Source organism: Anastrepha ludens, chromosome 5, assembly GCF_028408465.1.
Source record: "Anastrepha ludens isolate Willacy chromosome 5, idAnaLude1.1, whole genome shotgun sequence".
Lineage (NCBI taxonomy): Eukaryota > Metazoa > Arthropoda > Insecta > Diptera > Tephritidae > Anastrepha > Anastrepha ludens.
Window position 1 is genome coordinate 59801955 of NC_071501.1, and position 18817 is coordinate 59820771.

Below are 18817 nucleotides of genomic sequence, written 5' to 3' on the forward strand. Positions count from 1 at the left end.
TCATTTTTCAACAATAAGAAAAAGTGCCTAGAAATGGCAGCAGGCCGTGGAAAGACATGAAGGTATTGGGTTAAAAAATTAAGGAGTAGCATCCATTATTATTCAGAGGTTACGAATTTTCCCACGTTAAATTCAAATAAATCTCTTACAATAACTCTCTGAATTCGAACACTGGGTTGTCGAATAAGCACACAACTTAATAACAACAAACCTGCTTTACTATATTTTCAACATTTTACTTCTAAATGTATGTGGCAGCTCGTATCTCCTGGCGAGCAGCAGCTTATTAGTCACCTGTCGTCTTCGTATAACTCATCTAGCGGTAGACCCAGAAAACGTGCTTTATCTCGCTATCTGTTGTCGCAATGAGGGTTAATTCATGTTTTTGTTTCGGCCTCTCGTTCGCTACTGTTGCCAGTCGGTTCGCGAAACTTCACGGTTTTAACACAGATCACTTTTTTCTTCTTTCATCATTTGATGAAATAATCTCGATACAAATTAGGAAAGAAAAGAAAGTGATTTTTTCGTAATTCAGACTGAATTACGTAGAAACTAGGTAATTCCCTCTGAAAATTTCATTTGGCGATTTACCTAACTCGGTGAGTGATAAGTGATTTCTGGAGAAGTCCTTCGCTAAGATCAGCAATGCCTGGGAGGGACTTTTGATTAAGCTTATCCCTGCTTTGGAGTATGGTATGGAATTCTTATTGCAGTACAACGTAAGCTAGAAGCTTTCCATGTCTTGCCTTTAAATAAGAACCCCATCCTGGATCAATTGTGTGTTTGTGTAAAGTGAATATCTCGTTATAGCACTTTATATATATCTACTTGTATCTTGCATCTCTAAGCCTAATAATAGTACATATAAGCCTAATAGTAATTATGATCTCTACAAATCCCATACGAACAACATTGTTTCCCTTGACCAAAACATGGTTGATCATAACTATATTATTTTTTTGGGGATTTTAATTTTCCGAATTTTGCTTGGTCTACTAACTGATGCAAGCATGGTCTAACCCCAACTAATGTTACATCATCACTCGAATCATATGCTTAGGACACACGCTCATGCATTTGCTGTCAGCACACATACTTGTTGTCGGCTTTTGCAAGATGAAAATCAAAAATTTCAGATATTAGCGTCATGCACCGGGCGGCGCTGTCGAGGCTAATGTTAAACACACGAGGACCAAAACAAAGTCGCCGTTAGCTGCTGGCTAATGTCGTGAAAAGCCAAATTTTGTATGGGGTTTGAATCTGGGTGAATAAAACGGATCATGTATCATACTTCCGAGGTCTACAGTCCACCTACCGGTTGTGCGCACTACACGTATGTAGCGCATTTAAAACGGTGTCCGACGATGCAGCGGTAGTAATATCTGGCATGTACCCGCTAGGCTTATTAGCAATGGAAACTGCCCAAATAGCGAGAGCGAAGTGAGATAGCTGCCTCGACGAGTGGCAAAATAGGCGGGACAACTCCTCCAAAGGGCGTTGGACGCACAGATGCATTCCCCCTAAAGCTTGGGTTAAAGAGACCACATGGAGAAGTGGACTTTTACCTGCTTCAGTTTTTGAGTGGACATGGATGCTGCAAACCATATCTATACAGGTTTAACCACGACGATAATCCTTATTGCGACTACTGCGATGGAAACATTCTAGAGGACGTACACCACATATTCTTCACATTCTCGTGCTTCCGTTCTGCAAAAGAAATACTCTATAGAACCTTTGGAGAACCTCCTTCGCCGGAAACATTCGTAGAGCACATGCTGTGTTCGTAGGAACAGTGGAATGCGGCACGCGACTTAGTGGCGGAGATTATGCAAGAGATGAGGCGTCTGGAAAGACTGCGACACAGCAACGGCGACTAATCGCCTTCCCTCCCCGCGAAGTAATGCTTGACGGTTGCCCCGCGGCGGGAGGTGATGAAGGGAAACCGGCCCAGGCTGGTTTCAGAAGGCCACTTGAGGATAGCGCGCAACCACAACGGCTAATGAAAAAAAACCCTGTCGTTCATTTAATTGGAATTGGTTTAGGCTTATTTGTGAACTTTTGGCAGATTAGAGAGATTGCTATTTACATCAGGCTTCCAAATATGTTTGAAGAAAATTTAAGAAATACCATTAAAAACCATAGATCTATATATCAGTGTTCCTCTTGCAAGCCGGCGCAAAGTTGAAAGTGCCCGTGTTTTTGTCGATGTATATGTAATTCGAGAACTCAAAACTTTCGATATTGGTGTGATTGGGGTCTTAACATGTACATTTTTGTTATTAAAAGAATATTTCACAACAGCTTCTAGATAGCATTATGACCCAAAAATGTATTTTGTATTATTGAATATGGCTATCATCTCTCTTTCCTTTTATTAATCATCTGATTGTTATGACAGTTTCAAAGCGCCCGTTTGGCCGTACAAGTTTTCAACGCTGAACAAAGCGAATACAGCAAACAAAGCCAGCCTGCATTGGGCCAGCGCTTTATAGCGAATCGAAAGGTGTATGTAGTCGGACCTTTATGTTTTGTGGCTTTTAATTTTGATTCTGCTTAATTGACATTGTTTGCCTTGTTTGAAAAAAAATTCCAAAACAACTAGCATTTATTTGGGTGCTATATTTGTTTTTTACAAGATACATTGGAAATAAATACCCATGAAGTTATGCATACATAGTAATTTTGCGATATTAAATAGAAAACAGTGTATGAACATAAAATGAGACTTCGGCCACGGTGCGGCTCTTGGCTTCCTTTGTCTACACAACAACTTCGTTTGCGAAATCTTCTCAGAATAGAAGGTATCAATATTAAATGCGATGAAGCTGGTGCACTTATATATTATACACTCCACAAAAGTAAAGATGCGGATGCGTTTTATGTAAGTGAATATTTGCCCCATCGGCAAGAACAAAAATGGACAGAGATAGTCTGTTCGAACTTATTTAAATCAAATGACCGAAGCGTATGTGTCAAAGTATGGGCAAAGCTTATAACTGGCTTAGCGTCTACGGAGCATACTACCAAGGCCTCAGAATTGGAGCGCTTAAGGTATGCAGCTTGAAATTATTTTTTGCAGACTACTAAGAATTATTCTACTTCCCAGTGCCTTGACTCACGAACTATCCAATGTCCACATAAACTGTTATAAACACATCAGTTATAAATCAGATAAATTGCTTTTTACTTGGGGCATTTATTTTTCTGGTCTAATCCCATTAAGTGAAAAGAGAGATATTAGATGCTTGGACAACTCACTTTTCTTCCACATAAACGGAGAATGGTTTGCATCGGCAGAGCATGTTGCTCGGGACATTTCTTTGAAAGATAAATTAATCAAAACCCACAATGATTATTTCGAATTTTCAGAAATAAATGCTTTTCAAGAGGAAACTGAATGTATATTACCATCTCGAAGCATATCTAGCATTCATATTCCGGAAAGCCGAAATGCGATGAGCGTACGATACATGCAGTTGTACTTTAAAAGCTTTGATGTACGTAAAAGTTATAATTTGCAACAACTGCTAAAACTGCAAGGAGTACAACGAACACAATTGCAAAGGAGAAAAGATACCGAGGATCTCGCGATAGAAATACAGCAGCGAAGCTTATATTGCATAACAAAAGAACAACTCTGCAATCCACAAACTACATCATTAAGCAGCTCATTCAGTCGTCATCAACAAAGAATTACCATGGGTCGCGTATTAAGTGAATTATTTTCAGAACAACATCAAAGTAATCCTCATTCACTTTTGCGTGCACAAAAATTAAGAAAGCAATTAGAGACATTGCGTTTAAAGCATCAGCTACTTCAATCCGAGTGTAATACACATTCCTCACGCATTGCTCAACAAAGAAATCTGTTGACTTCTTTAATCGAAAGTCGTCAACAGCGTCAATGTTGGCTTCGATCAAAACGCCAACAACTGCATGCCGAAAAAAAAATGTTGAGTGAACAATATCAGGAAGAATCTTTTCTTGTACAAAAAAGGCGGGAAATAATGCGAGATATGGAACGGAGAATGTCTGCACTCTGTGTGGGACTACGTGAAATCTATCCGATCGAGAAAAATTCAAGTGGTCTTAATACAATAAACAACGTCCCATTTCCGACTATGGATACATTTGTTAATGGTACAAAAAATGGAAATGCTACAATCAGTGCTAACAATATTTTACCAATAACTTTGAGTGTTTCACTCGGTTATATCGCCCATTTAGTACAGATGATTGCTCTTATTATCAACCGGCCTCTAAGGTAAATAACATGTATATGAAGATTTTTATTTCGCAATAGATATTGTACCTGTAAAAAATATATGGGATTTATATTGTCATTTTTAATTGTAAATTTTAAAAATACCATAAATAATGAATGTTTGTGTTAACTCACAAATTTGGCACGATGACGTGGTGCGGAGTCGTCTTGGAATTCACACTTATACTCATATATAGCCCAACACTAAATCTGACAAAGTTTTATGAAAAAACGGGCAAAAAGTTGAAAAATTAAAGAATTCAGTTTGGTATATAACACATTTAAGTTGATAAATTAACTTTTAAGATAAAAACAATGAATTCCGGCATAGATTCTGTGCTCATATGATTAAGTCATCTGGAAAAAGAAGTCATTTTACAACTAAATTATTTATATTTTGATTAAATATATTCCTTGTACTACTAATCTTTTATTAGAAGCCCCTTATGCAGTATAAATTCCATACATTGTTCATCAAGGAGTGCTTCGGATCGTGGCATTGATCTTGAACCTCTTCACCTGGTTGATCCGCCATAAATAAGCCTTATTTGCCGGTATTTTTGCAGCTACTGCTTTCTTTCTGAGTCCCCGCGAAATCTGTAGCTTACATAATCGAACCAAAAACTGATGAGGATGTAAAATAACCTCACACCCTCTATCTATCTATCTTGGGAGTAGTGTAGTTTCCTGTAGTGATGGCCGTCTCCCGTAGGGTTTTCCCAAAAAACTAAATTTCCAATCGTCACTCCAAATAATTAATTACCCAAATATAGGGTCTTTATTAAAATGTTGTTTGGCACATGCCAATGGTTTTATTTACAATATTATTTATTTATTTATTTATATTAAATCTACAGTACAAATTAAGAATCTTAATCAAAGCCGATCTAGGCAAAAAAAAAGCCTAGTTGGCGTTGATTTGACAATGTATCGAGCGACTTGGCTATTCGAACAACTTTCCTAAAGCCGCCATCAAACACAACAATATCGTATAAATTACGTTTTTTTGTCGAGCGTTTTAAAAAAAATAATATTCCACGTGTATTAAAAGACTGGGTCTTGGGTTTTGAATAAGACCTCTTTATTTTACCATATTCACTCTCATTTATAATTTAATTGTTATGTTGACAGTATTTATTGCTCAATACTTAAATTAGGTTTCGCTTACTATTAATTGTTGCATTAAACTGCTTACAATTCCGATTGCAAATTTACTTGTTTATTTAGATTACAAGATATTGCTGTTTGGAAACTCTTACAACTGAACTGCAACGGACTTACGAGTAAGATTGACGAGATATTCGACTTTATGAGCAGACATGGTAGATGTTAGCTGCGGTCCAAGAGACAAAACTGCACGCTAGCTCCCCCCTGATCACCAGGGACGCCTACAACGTGAACAGAAAGGATCGCGAGCGAGACCACGGTGGGGGCTTTGCGTTCATAGTCCACCATACAGTGCAGTATCGTCTTACCGTTGAAGGCATCGACCGCAGGGACAGCACCTTAGAATGTCAAGGTATAGCTGTCCGGTCAGCTCGAAATCTATAATATTTACATACACCCTGTTACCTGCTGCCCGGCAGGATATCACCCTGATATTGGTGTACTCATCAGGGGTGAAAACCGATTGGTAGTAGGTGACTTTAATCCGCATCACGATCTTAGGCATTCAAGCCTGCCAAATGATCGTAGAGGACAGCTATTGGCAGAGCAGATAGACGACTCGACATTCCGCACTGTAACCGACGACGCCCCACCAGGGTAGTGGGCAATTGCTGCAACTCGCCCGACATCACAATTGCTCTCATCAGACCACTTGCCCATTATCATCTCGATCGAGAAACCTGCCGACTTTGTTTCCGCGGATCACCGGTCATACATCAACTTCAACAAAGCTGATTGGACCAGATTCGCGGAATTAACTGAAGATATCTTCGCCGCTCTTCCCATTCCCACCGATGTGCGCGCAGGCGAACGCGCATTCCGCAAGGCGATCACAGCTGCCACTGCTCACTTCATACCCGCTGGAAGGATCTGGGATATACGTCCCAATTTCCCAGCTGAAGCAGCTGTTCTGGGGAACGAGCGTGATCGCCTATGCCCGGCCGATCCCGGGGATCCTCGGATAAAGGATCTCAATTCCGAGATACGGTAACTGGTAACCAAACATAAGCGAAACAAATGGGAAGAGTATTTGAAGTCCTGTAACTCCACCTCTGGTGTTAGCAAACTCTGGTCAACCGTAAGGTCCCTGTCGAACCCGACGAAGCACAATGACAAGGTGGATATCACCTTCAAAGGTCGTGCTTCGTTGGATCCGAAGAGATGCACGTGCTATTTTAGCCGGCAATTTATTCTGCATCCTCCGGCCGACAGATCCAAACGTAGTGCCACCAGACGGCTGCACAAACTGACATACAACAGTGCGTCACTTGCTTTCTCCAGCGATGCGGTTCAGGGAGCCAATAAACACATGAAACCATCCAAAGCCATTGGCCCTGACGGACTAAACCTGCTGATGTTGAAAAGGCTGGGTCCATTGGGAGTAGAATATCTCACCAAGCTCTTTAACTTGTCTATGGCCACTCTCATCATTCCTGATAAGTGGAAATTAGGGAGAGTGGTCCCACTACTGAAGCTTGGGAAACCCGCCAACCAAGGGGAGTCTTATCGCCCGACAACTCTCCTTTCCCCAGTAGTGAAGACTCTTAAGGCCCTTCTACTCCCACTCTTTACGAAACACCTGACCCCAGCCTTACACCAAAGTGCATAGCACCACCCAGGTAAACCGTGGCCTCAACCATGACCGCCCCTGCGAGAGGACTGTCCTAGCGTTGTATTTAAAAAAGGCTTTCGACACAGTCAGCCACGCCACGCTACTAGACAGTCGACACTCCCGCCAGGGCTGAAGAGGTGGACCACGAACTACCATTTGCTTGGTCGCCATTTGACGGGAGACAAGGAAATGTTGCTGCCGACTTTTAAAGCAATATGCCGACCGGTTCTAAACTATGCTGCGCCTGTCTGGTCGCCTGGAACCAGCGATTCGCAGTGGACGAAGCTTCAGACCTGCCAAACCACAGCATTAAGGACCGCGACAGGATTTCTTCTGATGTCACCTATACAACACCTACATGATGAGGCCCTAATGCTGCCTATTAACGAGCATAACAAATTGCTCAGTAAGCAGTTTTTGCGAGGGTGTTACCGCAGGCCTCACCCGTGCAGACAACCTGCTCGAGCCTGAGCCACCTCCCAGGCACATCAGGAGGCATTTCCTCAACTACGCGGACTAGATCTCAGACAAAACCAACAGACAGCTACTGGATCGGACAATGTACAGACAGGCCATAAACGACATTCATCGGGAGACTCTCACCACCTTCTTAAGCTCGGACTCCCGAATGCCGTTATCGGAGTCCAACAACCACTAATCGCAGACGAAGAGCTCCAACTTCCGCGAGAGTCCCGTGTAACCTTGGCAGCATGTGAAGGCACCCCGCACGACACTAACCACCTTTTCACATGCCCCCTAAAACCGATTCATCTAACACCCCTCTCCCTCTGGACCCAACCCGTCGAAACAGCATGCTTCTTGGGCCTACCGCTAGATGAGCTAGACGAAGATGACCGGTGATATGCCCGACACTGGCGGGGCTACTATTACTGTTAACAAACAAACAAAACAGCGATATCTTATTTATCTTATAAGTGGCCTCCGTAGTTTATATATTGTTTTCTTACGCGATGTAGACCGACCTGATTCATCGTTTGAGAATACAGGTGTGCTAACATATTGGACAGAAATGTCTGATTTAAGATCAGTTCACCTCATAGCCAGCACATCCCCAATGCAATTTACAGGAATGTCTCTCGGTCCAGGAACCAGGAGTAACTCCACATTTAATTGTTACTTTGGAAGAAGAGAGATGACTAGAGATTTTATGGCAGCTTGACTGTCAGCGGTGATCGGCTGAGTTTGAATTTTTTTTTTGAAAATGTAATTGTGGATCAGTGTAATCTAGCTCCCTTGCTTAAACTTTCCTTCTTAGAAGTCAGAAAATATACGAAAGTTAGACAAACAAATAGCTAGGTAACAAGGAGGCTTGTATGCAGAAATAATCAATATAAGCCTTCTTACAGATGTAAAAGTTTAGTTTCTTTCAGATTTTTTATACAATTTTTATTTTTTATACAAACGGCTCTTAGATAACAATTATATGGGAAAAATTACACCATTTAAATGTCCGCCGAGAGCACGTCTACAGGTAAAACCCTCCATACAGCCGAACGTCGAGATATCGATGTTGAAAGTTGTTCAGAAACACTGCTCTACAGCAGCAATAGCCTCAACAGAACGTCCAGTTTTCTGCTAATCGTTTTTATATCATCTTTGAATTGTCAATTATTTCTAAAATATAAGCATTTGGCGATATATTGTTCTTAAAGATCGACCATTTTCATAATAAGTTTCCAAATTTTACGTGTTATTCTATCGTGTAATAAAGGGTTTTCCAATAACAAGTGTTTTTCGGTAGATGTCTTTTTGAAGCTGTCATTTTCTGATATTTGACAAGTAGAAACTACGCCATTAATAAAAATGGAACGATACACCCTCAAACAATGCATTAAAATTATTAAAATTCACTATAAAATGGTGTAAATTTGGCAGAGACGGTTCGTAAAATTTGGAACATTTTTGGGTCATCGTGAAGCACCTTGTCAGACCGCAATACGGAAATTGGTAAAAAAATTCGAGCTGTTGAGACAAGTTAGTGATGTGAAGAATAAAACCCGTGCACGTCGCTCAAGAACAGCCGAAAAGAAACCATCAGCTCTTGGTCCCCCGCGCAGTCTGCTCCGTGTGTCAGACCAGGATACCTCGGAGCCTGACATCAGTCAAATGCAATTTTTGCAATGGCTGGTGTCACTTTCGGAGATGTTCCGGCCTGCGCACCACCCGTGAGTGGATAACTGACTACTTTGACCCCTGCTGCAGAGCTCTGCACCCGCAACCGCCCCCTATGGCGCGGCCGCCCACCACCATCAGGCCGCAACAACAACAGCGGAATGCACAGCATGCCCAACGTAGGCAACCACATGTGTCCCTCACACCCCGTGTTACAACAGCCTTACCTAGAAGCTTTAAGCTTCTACAAAACAACTGCAACGGACTCACGAGTAAGGTCGACGAGATAGTTGACTTTATGAGTCGACACGAAATCCCAATAGCTGCGGTCCAAGAAACCAAGTAGCACGCTAGGTTCTCCCTGATCACCAGTGATGGCTCTAAGGTGCACAGACATGATCGCGAGCGAGACAATGGTGGTGGCCTAGCATTTATAGTCCACCACAGAGTGCAGCATCGTCTCATTGATGAAGGGATCGACCGCAAAGACAGCACCTTAGAATGTCAAGGTATAGCTGTCCGGTCAGGCGATGCCGAGCTCGAAATTTTTAATGTTTATATACCTAATGCAGTATAAAAACTTGCATCTGATAAATTTCGACGATTAGACGTATTAGCGCCTTGGTCGAGCTCCTCCTCCTATTTGTGGTGTTCGTCTTGATGTTGTTCCACAAATGGAGGGACCTACAGTTTTAAGATAACTCCGAACGGCAGATATTTTTATGAGGAGCTTTTTCATGGCAGAAATTCACTCGGAGGTTTGCCATTGCCTGCCGAGGGGCGACCGCTATTAGAAAAATATTTTTCTTAATTTTGGTGTTTCACCGAGATTGGTGCGTAATCACGCACCAACCCATTCGGCTACGGCCGAATCAAAGATTTACTTTGGGGAAAATGTATATAAATTGTAAAAAAATTACTGGCTAAACATTTCTCACAAAACTTTAAAATGTTTTAGTTTTTTTACAGTGAATTTCTTAATATGTTGCTTTCATTTCTTTGTGTACGGGTATTTTTTCTGGAAAGTGCATAATTAAAAGAATACCTTTCGGTCTTCAAAATGTACCTGTCACGTTCCAACGTGTAATAGACCGCTTCAAAACCGCAGTGCCAAAAACTTCTAGCGTACCTAGATGATATAATTATCTGTTCGACCACTTTCACAGATCATCTTAAAGAATTGTTTTTTTTTATATACTTAAAACTAAGATACTCTACGAGGCACGCATGGAAAGCACCCAGTGGTGAAATCAGTTCTCAATTTTTGCTTTTTAGCATGAGATCTATTGTTGATTTCCTCCTCGATATTTCGATGTTTGAGTTAGCTGCGGTGCCCCAGTGTTAAATACTATATGTCCATACTGGTTTTAGGACAGCTGAGTACAGAGAGAGCTTATTTTCGAGGGAAACATGGCAATTGCGACTTAACAGCCATTAAAAACTTTGGAGTTTGATTCCTAGTGCCTTGGGCTTAGTAAAAATATGAGTATGATTGTGTTTTTGAGTATTTTGTAAGTATTTCGTTTGAGTGTAAAGGTGACTTGAACAGATTTTGTCTCATTTGATTTTATTTTCCAGTCTTTGAGCCATTAAGTTATTTTATCAAGTCCTTTTTGTAGTTCAAGTCAATATAGGGGGATTGTATATATATGCGTCACGAAAGATATTCCTTCTTGTGGGAGTTGCTTAAGTACTTGGTGATGAGATTATATCCGGGGGCTTTCTTGGTTTTAAGTTATTTTATTCCTTTTATTCCTTCTTTCCGTTCCTTTTTTTTTTAATTTTTTTATAGATGGGTCCATCTTGGTCATGTTCTTACAACGTATGGAATTAAAGTCAATCCTGATAACACAAATGCTATAACTGTACTAAAAGAACGTCGTAATATCAAGGAACTGATTTGGTTTATCCAAACTTGTTCTTGGTATCGCCACTTACAGATCTTACGAAAAGAAGATAATATACCTATCACAATTTAAACTGATGCGAGCGCTAACGCACTAGGAACTGTTTTACTCCAGTGGGAGAAGGTAAAGGAGAATCTTATTGAATACGCAAGCCGTTTATTAACATCGGCTGAATGTAATTATTCAACAATAGAACGAGAAAATCTTGCTATACAGCAGTACAACTTTGAAAATTGATTACACCGCAGGTAAAAGTAATTGCGTAGCTGATACGCAATCGCGTCCAGCGTGAGCGTCAGAAGATCACAAAACATTCACTTGCATATGTACTTTCCAAACAGAACTGCCACGTAAAAAACCAAATGAACTACGAACTGAACAGCTTAAAAAATAATAATTAGGTTAGGTTAGCCAGGTTTCTTGTCGAAGACAAGACACTCGGTGGCCTTAAGGCCCATTGTGATACCTGCATTACCCCTAACTAAGTTGCTTAAATCATTTAGATATTTCTAAGAGGGTAACTAGTCCCTCCAGTGAGATATTTTGCAAATTTCCCAGGTCTTCAAAGAAATAATTGCTAATATATTGTATTTGGCCGACTTCTTTGGAGTGCAGGACATGTACCGAGGAGGTGTTGTACCGACTCAATTTCTTCTTCACCTTCACAGAAGTTATTGTGAGGTACACCCATTCTACCAATAGTGCAGCAACCGGTATAACACCTGTGAGGACGCTGGGAGTTGATCTGTTGAATCCAAGCAGCATTTTTTCTATTGAAGATTTAGTTTTGGCCAGAGCGCTTTGGATACCCTGTAGTTAGTAGTCAGAGACCACCTTCTATTGGATCCCACGATTACCCTCAAGTTAATCGCAGTATACAGTTCGTTTAGAGGAATGCCTATGTCCTCTACCACTTACTGAAGGTCAAACTCAAAGCATTTACTTGCACACTCACTCGCTCTCTCATTTCCCTCTACCGGCCGGGGACCCAAAAATGTGTGGTGTTGTGTTGTAGGATAAGCAAGAGGGCCCTAGTGCATTATTTAACACATCTTGAGTTGACGATCGCTTAGGCCAGTGCCTTGATCGCTGCTTGACTATCAACCAAAATGGTAAGGTTTTTGCTGCCTTGTCTATAGTATAGATCTGACCTTGGAAGACGCTATACCCGTTTGGGGGTCTAAAGAAGCAATTTAAGGATAATTGTTCCGAGTAAACTAAACGGTCCAGTGTCATTGTCCATCTTTGAACTGTCAGTATAAATATGGTGGCCACTATCATCTGATTTCACTCTGGCCTGCCAATCCTTTCTGTCGGGTATAAGTATTTTATGGCATAGCCTTTGTTAAGATTTCTCTTGGGAACCAGATAGATAGTCTGTTTTTGATGCGTCTTTCAAGTGCTGCTTTAATCCTGGAAGCAGAATTGACCGCTATCCCTTTAACATATACATCAATGGGTGGAATATGTGGGATCACTTCCAGCTCCGCCTGAGGCGGGATTGTGTCTGCACCGCTTCTCAAAATGGGTCTGATTATTTTATTATACGCTCAGTGGTTTATATACGGTTTCAGGCCCCATTTTTGCCAAATGCTTACATATAAAGAGGCCGTTACAAGCTTTCTTCAACCTTTCCTCGGTATTCCTTTTCCAAGAAAGCTTTAAGTTCAGAATTTTACCAAGATACTTGGCTTCGTTCGATTTGGTTAGTGTTACTCCATCTATGGACGGTAACTGAAACCTCGGTATCTTACATATTCTAGTGAACAAAACTAGTTCGACCTTGGTTGGGTAAACTCTCAGACTGTTTGAGGTCGCCCACTTAGGGAGTTCCCTTAACGCTGATTCATCAGCTCGCTGATAGTCGAGAGAAACTTCGTCCGCATAAGCAATGTTGATCTTTTTCTTGCTGTTTCCACGACAGTCGGTTCTACGTTACGGAAACGACCCGGATTTATATCCGGCCAAGGACTGTCACTCCAGCAGCATTTCCCGTATGTAAGTATGGGGAATGTTTATGCTGCTACAACAACAACAACATCTTTTCTTGCTCATGTTAATAAGCAATTCATTTAAGACTAGGTTCCACAGTAACGGCAAATTTATTAGCCTACAATCTTCCCCTATTGGCTGTATTTCTGCCTGGAAGGCTCTGCAAGTATTGGGGAGTTGCACAGATTTTTCAATTCTAAGTCTATGCGACTATATACCAGCTCCACCGCTACAATCCATTTTTGAACCATCTGTGTAGACTATAGTGCCGCTTCATTTAACCTAAATGCACTCATGGTAGCCATCTTTTTGATATGGAGATCTACGGGAAGTACATGTGCGCAAGATGAGAAAGAGTAGATAAAATGGAAGGAAAACAAAGGCGTTCGTCGATTCGACCAAGGGCAATCATCTAAGGTTAAATATCATTTGTTTAAAACCCATATTGTAATACTTCAATTATTTAAAAATTTAGGTAGGGAACAAACCTAACCTATTCAAAAATATGTCCATATTAAAGTTTTCTTAAACCGATTTCTTTGGGTACCAATATTGAATTTAAATGAATTTGCCTTTTCAAAACGCATTGTAACGCGTAAAAATTGGATTTTACTATAAAAACTCGCGAGATCAACTAAATACGTTTCCATTACCATTCAGTCATCGGAAGATCTGTCAAATTCATTGCAAGTGAAGCAGTTATCGAAGAACTTTTTTTCGAGGGCCTTTAATCACAAGACTGGAATTAAAACAATTTGTCGAGTAAATTACTTCTTTGCTCTCTTGTGTTGCAAATGGTATTAAATAAATAAATACTGATTTTACACTTAAGATAGTTTTCTGTATCATAAAAAATATTTCACCTGGAGTCAAAGAAGTTTGAAGCCATGCATTTAATTTAAAATAAATTGTTTTGTAGTTTGTACTGCTACAGTTCCAAAGACACCCGAACAGTTTATATGTATGTATGTATTGTGCATACGTTTTTGCATACACATGTATGTATGTATATATGTATATATGGGATTTCATTTTAAGATAACATTATTTTGTTCCTTTCATTCCATATTTATTGTTATATTTATATATATTCGTTTTTTATATATTGTAGAAATGCAATTTTTCATCAGGGTTCACGTTCCCGTATAATTGATATCGTAAAAGAGATTCCGTATACTTGTTCGGAGTAAGTATATCTGTATGCAGTATATTAATACTTTGTAGTGTCATTTTTAATCTTTAATTTGCCTTTTTTTATTTTCAGGTTTCCACTTTACAGTCGTTCTAGTATACCATCTAAGTCGGTAAAGTATGCAATATTTCTTCTTAATCAAAATATTGCTCAGCTTTGCTACGATATAACGGGACTGCGCTGTGATATGCGTTCAACACTAGAGAATATCCATCATATATTTACTTATTTATCTGAAATTCAAAGTTCTGATGAAAACAAACAAAACGATCATAACAAACCGTTTGAACTGAAGTACAACAGTTATACGAATGCTGGTAACGGGTGTGTAAATATAGACAATAATTTGATGTCGAGATCACTCTCATCGGTTGATATACATCACATGACAGTTCCTTTGGCGACTGCTATGCCAGAGAATTCCCTGTTGCAGCTGCCGAATGGTATGCCATTTTCAATTGAAGGCGGATGTATTTGTAAGCAACGGTTAGTATGCAAACCTTTTTTATTATACTGATTTATAAACTAGCTAATGTCAATAAGGCCTGATCTGTATTCCGATTCAAAAGCAAAATCAATGTATTTTTTTCCCAAGGTACATTGAACAGGTAGTAGCTGTTAGTCTCTAAATTGCAAAGATTAGCATCTTTGTTTCTAGATTTGGACCTATGACATTATGCCATTATTTATTCCTTTTTTGACCAAGTTTTTCAGGATTGAAATGCAAATATATGGCACAAATCTCCCGAACTGGGCGATGTAGCCTCATGGAGAAAATTATACATTTTTGCGTGGTTACAGAGTCACATATTGCAAGAGTATATTTGTTCATACATATACTTGCAAAGGCAGTAGTCTGCAAGGGTTTACAAAAGTAACGGCGCTTATTAGGCTTATTTTGTTCTGCTCTATTAGCATTATTATGAATGTTACTTACCCATCACGTACATATTATCCACCTATTATTTTTCAGTCTGTCAGTATGCAATTCAGAAAACACTAGGTTTAAAGTAGTTTCCGCAGGCAATAGTTTATGTTTTTATCTCTGAAAGCACATTACTTTGTAAAGACTTATTTTTTTTTCTTTTATATCTAAGTAATATAATCTGTGTATAAAAAATAAAAACAATTAATTAAAATATTATATACAGGGGCTCACATGTGTATTTTAATACATGTGCAGACGTGTTATATTTTTTAAAGTACCCCGTTCTTTTTAACGCAGGATATAAAATAGTTATTTTCCAGCTGAAGATAGTTCTTTATACTTTATCATTTTCGATATGCACAGTACCACAATTATAAATGATTTGAACGATATGTTGTTTTAAGAGCTTGAGAACTTAGCTGATGTTTAGTTGGTTTGAAAACAATATTTCAGTACGCATGGCTTGATAGCGCTCGCCATTCACTATAGGAAGGTGGTAATAGACTCCAAATGAATGCCGTTCGATGCCTGTCTATATACTGTCTTGTCCAGTAGCTGTGTCGGGTCCTCGATCTTGTCAGTGTAGTTAAAGGTATGCCTCCTGATTCGAGTGGGAGAGGGCTCAGCCTCCAGCAAATGCTTGCAGGGGTAGTAAACTCAGCAGGAATTGCTTTTTGTAAGGGAGACATCAGGAGGTATCTCATGACAGTACGCTGACGGGTTTGAAGCTCAGTTGGTCAATTGCTTTAAATGTCGCCTGCAATATTTCTTTGTCCGTGTCCCAGCCGCTACCGGCTAGCGATTTGGAGACTTTGTTGTGGTTTTATACCTTAATGGTAAGTGCTGTTGTTGCGCTGAGAAGGGGAGTAAACTATCAAAGATGACGCCCAATATTTTCGTGTTACTTACGGTCGGTATTATTGTTTCGGCGACTTCCTCAAATTTATTGGGCATACAGTTTACCAAATTGGTACTCTTTTCAACAATAATCTCTCCCATAATATCTTTCGATATCTCTTTGCTTGTAATTTGAGCCCTATGATTGGGATCATTGTCTTGTTGAAAGCAGTATTGCATTGATAACCGCAGCATCCCAACGCCTTGCTTTAAATTTTGTTTTAACACGTCTAAATAAGCAAACTTATTCATTATTGAATCAATAAACTTCAATTTTTCCACGCCACCAGCTGCCATATATCCCCACACCATTACCCTACAACCTCACAAATCTGTGCGTCTCCCTAATACCAACAGTGTCTTCCAGGCGGAAGTACTGACAATTGGGGAAGCTTGTAGGTTCGCAGATTTCTCTTTTAAGGGCAATATCGCTATTCTTTCGGATAGCCAAGCTGCAATCCAGGCACTGGACGCGGCTAAAACAACCTCTAAAGTGATGGAGCAAAGTAGGAATAGCCTCACCACCTTGAGTGAAGTAGTCTTAATTTGGGTCCCGGGACACCGGAACATAGAAGGTAACGAAAAAGCTGATGAACTGGCAAGAGGGGCATCTGCCATGAATAGCGTTCTTTCAGTACCAGTATTCACACTATTAGGTGCGGTCAAGAATGCAATTTCCCTAAAATACCTTCGAATTGTAGATGGAGAGACCAGACGAAATGCAAAATCAGCAGGACGTTATGGCCCTCCTACAACCTCAAGCAAGCATGAACACTGAATTTCCTGATAACCGTTATCATAATCGTTCAGCTAACGCGTACGGTGAATCCAATATTTGGCTGAAAACCGGTTTTGCATCGACAGTCCTCGCTTGAAAGTAATTCACCACAGTAAGTCGAGCTGTCTAAGAAAAACTAATCGCTTAACAGGTTAATTTTGCTTTCACTGCATGCCTCCGCACATAATTCTTTTGAGAACCAAAAAACTAAAGCCTATTAAATAAAAATAATAATTTTCCCTGCAAAAAAATCGTCCTAACAACACAAAAAGCGAATTCGCAAACGGTGAGCGTACACTTTTGACATTCGCCTTACTACGTACATATTATCGAAAATAAGTATTGTTATAACCAGTGGCGACGCTCTGCGGTGTTAATTTTGTATAGCTAGCATAACTAATACGATAGCAAATAACGAAGATGATGAATTTGATTTTGTGATGAGCTTACCGCTACAAAATTAGAACGAATAAACAAATTTGTAGTAAAGTTTGGTTATTTTATTCGGTATGTTTTCTTTTTAAGTATACTAATTAAATGTTTACTTTTTCTTTTTTACTTTTAGAATTAGCCGTTCCGTTGGTTCATACTCGGACTCTGAAGAGGACTTTAAAGACATCCACAGGCATGGCTATTCCAACTCTGATTCAAACATTACGATGCAGCTTAATGATATTTGAGAAACATTTACATAAACGTGTATATACCTACATACGTATGTGTGTGCATATGGTGGCGCATAATAACCGTTATGCTGCAATTGGTGAGAATAGAATATCGGCCACGAATCATCATAATATTATAATTGTTTAGAAGAGATTGTTCCTCAGCAGGAAATAAGTTAAATTTCGTATGCTTTTGCGCCATTGTGTGTATGCTTCTGTGCGAATATTTAATTTTCAACAGGCTAAGGAAAAAATCAAATTTTTTCTTTGGGCAAATAAATCAATATTCAAAAAATATCGAAAAGTAAGATTTGCATTCTTGTAAAAAAATTCGTGGTAAGGGATAATCTTATTTGAAACAGTAAAACATATGAATGAAACAAGTTAACAAAAGTATTCACAAATGAAACCGCAATGTTAATTATGCGCTACCCATGTATGTACATGCAAATAACTTGGATGTGTTTTACATACAACACTCGGTTAGACGATATTATGTAGTTTAAAATTATTCCGAGATAAATTGTATAATCTTATACATAGAGTAATATTTATCTGCTGAAGCTGAAAAACATTGCCTTTTCTACAAATTACGTATCAACTTTTACCACAATTAAAGCCCTACAGCGATTCTTCGCATTAAGGGTACTGTCGTTTGGTCCAGGCGAACTTCTGCTGCTTGTGGTATTTGAAATCTCTTTTTGCGTTTTGGTTGATTGCATGTCATGGAATTAGGTCTGCCTATTGTGTCAGAAGATAACAGTTGTGAGCAAGGCAGAATACTTGTGATAGCATGCGACAAAATTTTTTCAAACCCGTTTGTTATAATCATATAAGGTGGGCATCAGGAAAAAAAATATAGTGGAGTCAGAATCTGCATCAAATGTATGAAATGTCGGTGTCAAAAGACCCACAACAACTGTGTCGCTCGCTTTTTTAAATATCAACATTTAATAAAAAACCGTTAACAAGATTTGCAATGTGTGTTTGAAATTCCGTAGAGCTACGCGGGTGAATCATTGATTAAGATATTACTTATTTAAGGTTCACAATTACTAAACTTTTGGCAAGCGGGCATATGGATGTGGTAGGCCGGGTGAAAATAAACAAAAAAATAAAAAAAATATTTGTTTATAGAGCCGTTCTTTTTTTTTTTACTTGTACTGGCATCCCATGATTCAATAATAATTGAATCATGCTGGCATCCCATTTCCACTCAAATATGTTGTTTGTCTCTTTTTTGTAAACTAATGGCCTCTGGTGACGATCCAGCATGCTG

General features: G+C 39.5%; 1 protein-coding gene across 1 annotated transcript; it reads left to right on the plus strand.

Moving 5' to 3' along the window:
* Positions 1-2530: 2530 nt before the first annotated feature.
* Positions 2531-18514, plus strand: LOC128863471 (UV radiation resistance-associated gene protein). Its single transcript, XM_054102638.1, has 5 exons — positions 2531-3054; positions 3110-4267; positions 14190-14264; positions 14343-14756; positions 17439-18514. The coding sequence occupies exons 1-5, from the start codon at positions 2723-2725 to the stop codon at positions 17551-17553; spliced, it is 2094 nt and encodes a 697-aa protein (XP_053958613.1). The 5' UTR covers positions 2531-2722; the 3' UTR covers positions 17554-18514.
* The last annotated feature ends 303 nt before the right edge of the window (positions 18515-18817 follow it).

Excerpts from the sequence above, each read along its gene's own strand:
- LOC128863471 (XM_054102638.1), top strand. The coding sequence starts at position 2,723 with ATGAGACTTCGGCCACGGTGCGGCTCTTGGCTTCCTTTGTCTACACAA. Across the intron at positions 4,268-14,189 it reads ATTATCAACCGGCCTCTAAG|AAATGCAATTTTTCATCAGG; the intron begins GTAAATAACATG and ends TATATATTGTAG. Across the intron at positions 14,265-14,342 it reads ATTCCGTATACTTGTTCGGA|GTTTCCACTTTACAGTCGTT; the intron begins GTAAGTATATCT and ends TTTTATTTTCAG.